The following is a 3,368-nucleotide window of genomic DNA, read 5'->3' as shown; positions in this document are numbered from 1 at the left end:
GACATGTGGGGAGGCGCAGACTGCGCAGGCGGCATGGAGCCAATCGCGGGCCGGGAGGAGCCACCGCCGGCGTCCTCGTTGCACCGACGGAGGAAAGGCGAGGCGGCCGATCCGGAACTGCCGCCCGTGTCCACCTTGGACCTCTCGAGGGCAATGTGGAGGGCCAGCTCCTCGTCGGAGTCGAAGGAGGAGCAGCTACCGGCGCTTGACATGATCGTCGGAGTCGTTGGAGGGGATCGAATCAGAGAAATCAGAGGGAAGAAGAAGGGACAGATCGAGAGTGAAGTGACTTAGGGTTTTTGGATTGGGGATATTTGCAGGGACAGAGTAGGGTCGGGATGGGCTGGGCTGACGTGTCTGACGCGCTCGGGTGCACCAGGGCAGTGGCGGTGCCAGGAATCTGATCATGTGTGGTCAACCAAGTCTTGTGTAGTCAGATTGATGCATTTATAAGTTTTTTGGCACAATTTCTGCTTGTTGTATGTTGTTTGTGCAAAAAAGCTATGTAGTCAATTGACTACCCAACTCAAGTGTGGCTTCGCCACTGCACCAGGGCAGCCCCATATCCGCCCTATATTTGAGCTGGATATGAGGGGCGCCGGGCAACCCAAACATTTGAGGTCCGTTTCAGGCGCCCAGCTGGGTCATATTTTCGTGACCGGGCGGGCCGCCCGGACGTTTGAAGTCGGTTTAGAGCGCGTGTCTGTAGATGCTCTAACACTTCAACAAGGAAGTATGATGCAAGACTATAGTGAGTGAAGCATTTTGTGTTATCAAATGGGCGCGCTTGCATAAGCTGAAAATCACGTTTTGCATATACAAAGATTGCTCATGTTCCATGCAGGGGATCACGGCGAACGTGAAATACATATTCAAAATCTAGATAAAGAAGTATATCCTGTAATATAGAACCTAATCTCCAGCGACTGTTTTGTAAGCTTGTACACGCCAACAAGCAAGACAACAAATTAAGGGTACGCTGCGTGCGCATGCATGCAAGCATCGTCCGCGTGCTAGTCCTTGGCAATATCTTCGTGGAATTCTAGCTAGCTGCTATAGCGTGATTAGCTCGGGCAGATTTTTATTTGGTTTGGAGTTGGACCAGTGGTTCTTGCCTTGTCAGGTTAGGTACCCACATCTGTCGGTCCTTTTTTTATCTCGCTTTGATCACTCACAGCTTTTCATCTTTTGTCTTTCGTTATTTGGCTGAGCATTCTTCAAGGGCACAAATGGCTTTAGAAAAAAAAAAAAAGATAACCTCTGGCCTCTGCATCGAACAGTCATAAGATGGCCAGTGGCGGAGCTACACCCTAGGTCTGATCAATCGATCTATATATCTCGCCTAGAACTAATTCCACAATCTTGCGGCTTCCTCGAGTTCTTGGGTGTTCTTCACGACAACCCGACACCGAACATGCATGCCAAAAATCGGCAGAGATCACCGGCAGGGCAGAGAAGGCAGCCCGAGCTTTTTCCAAATTCTGCATGGACAGTGGGTGACACGTAGCATCAACTCCCATGTCCCATCCCGGTCGTTGGCTCCACAAAAGCCTTGAGCACCGGAAGATCCCGTGGAAAAGCCGCGTTCACACGGGCGGAGCCTTCCGCACGCCTCGCGTGGAAGGAAGGAGGAGGAGAACGTTTGAAGATTCGCTCCCGGGCGCCAGTTTCCCACCACGTACGTCCACCGCCGCGCCGTCCCCACCACCGATCCCGGCCGTCCAGCGCCCTGCTCGCCTCCATCCCACCGGCCGCACTACTCCACGGATCGCCGCGGCCGTCCACGTGGCCCGATGGACGCCCGGTTGGGGAGAAAGCCGCCTCCGCGAGACGCCGAGACGTGGTCTCCCGCCCTCCACGTCCAACTCCATCCGCCCGCCATGGTCCAACTTGGCACGTCCCCTTCAACCTCCGGCCTCTATGTATATATATATAAGCTGTATCGCGCGGGCCAGACGATCCTCTCTCTCTCCCTCTCTCTTACCACGAAGCTCAAGCCGGACCTAGCTCAAGAAGAACCAGAGCTAGCATCCAGGCTTGAGATACGATCATATATATATATATACACGATACGCACCGATCGGGAGGTCGAATATCATCCATGGGGAACTGCTTCAAGCTGCAGCGCGCCTCCGAGTCGTGGGTCGACGACGACGAGTGGGAGGTGGACGTGGTGGAGGGGAAGACGGCGGCTGGCGAGAACGAGAAGACGGAGCGGGTGGAAGTGAAGATCAGGGTGACCAAGAGGCAGGTCCAGGAGTTGCTGCAGCAGGCTGCCCGGGACGGCAAGGGGAAGAGGTCGACGGAGAAGGTGCTGACGGATCTGATCAACTCCGGCACGGTGTGCTACCACGACGATCACGAGACGAGGGGGCACTGGAGGCCGTCGCTGCAGAGCATCACCGAAGCCGAGGAGCCTTGACTTCGATCCGTAGGGCTGTTCCACCGATCTCTTGATTCTGATGTGCGTATAGTATATAGTTGCTGTATGTAGGAGTGCAGGTATAGGTTTTAGATCGAGATTCTATCAGGAGATGTACAGACTACAGAAATGCCGGTAGTAGAGATGATTTTTTTGGGAGTTCCTCTTCTGGAAATCTCTTATATATTTCTACCTATGTGTTTTTAGTCTGTGATTAATCCCGGACCTCTCGAGTATTTGGATACAGAAGACATATATGAAATGCTATTTTCAAACGTAAACTGAAAGCAGAACAAAATGCATCCCTAAGTTTTTCTCAAAACACTTCACACTTCCGATTGCCTTTTTTTTTTTGCAAATTCCGATTGGCTTTTTCTTTTGCAAATTCTGATTGTCTTTTCTAGAAATTAAGAACAGATAAGTGTAAGAATGACGCGCGTTCACAGATTCATTACCTAGCTAGGGCCGGTAAATGCAGGCGCTATATGCTCACCCACTATTTTCGTCCCTCTAAGCGCAGTCAAACTAACTGACAGCTGCGATTACATTACTAGCATCGACGACTATATATTCCACACTGAATTGGTCCAGTCTATGGGCTATACCTATCAATAATCTATTATTCCAAGGACAAATATTTGTCCTTATGTTAGACGAACACGTTTATTTTTGACGGAAAACAGTAGGTGAGTTGTCTACTGTTCAAACAAATTAAAGAATTATAGTGTTACATACAGGTATTTACAGAAAAGCAGCAACATCTAAGAAGAAAGCTACTGAAATGTATCCACCCATACAGCAAAAGCTGAATAAGATGCTTTGTTAGCTCTATGTAAGATGAGCTTCCCGCTCCCGTGCAGCCGGCCGCCCCCCTCTAGGGCGTCCCTGCCTCCCACCTTCCCCCCGCCCCCCACCACTCTCCTCTCCGCCGCCGCTGGCGACGACG

General features: G+C 51.4%; 1 protein-coding gene across 1 annotated transcript; it reads left to right on the top strand.

Moving 5' to 3' along the window:
- Window positions 1-1,968: 1,968 nt before the first annotated feature.
- Window positions 1,969-2,666, top strand: LOC119281614. The gene has a single exon (XM_037562098.1). The coding sequence runs from the start codon at window positions 2,102-2,104 to the stop codon at window positions 2,420-2,422; it is 321 nt and encodes a 106-aa protein (XP_037417995.1). The 5' UTR covers window positions 1,969-2,101; the 3' UTR covers window positions 2,423-2,666.
- Window positions 2,667-3,368: the final 702 nt, after the last annotated feature.

This window comes from Triticum dicoccoides, chromosome 3B (assembly GCF_002162155.2).
Source record: "Triticum dicoccoides isolate Atlit2015 ecotype Zavitan chromosome 3B, WEW_v2.0, whole genome shotgun sequence".
Taxonomy (NCBI): domain Eukaryota; kingdom Viridiplantae; phylum Streptophyta; class Magnoliopsida; order Poales; family Poaceae; genus Triticum; species Triticum dicoccoides.
Note: the sequence above shows the minus strand (reverse complement) of the source record. Positions and strands in the feature narration are given on the sequence as shown.

Bases quoted from the DNA above. Each gene is read 5' to 3' on its own strand.
- LOC119281614 (XM_037562098.1), top strand. From the start codon at position 2,102: ATGGGGAACTGCTTCAAGCTGCAGCGCGCCTCCGAGTCGTGGGTCGAC.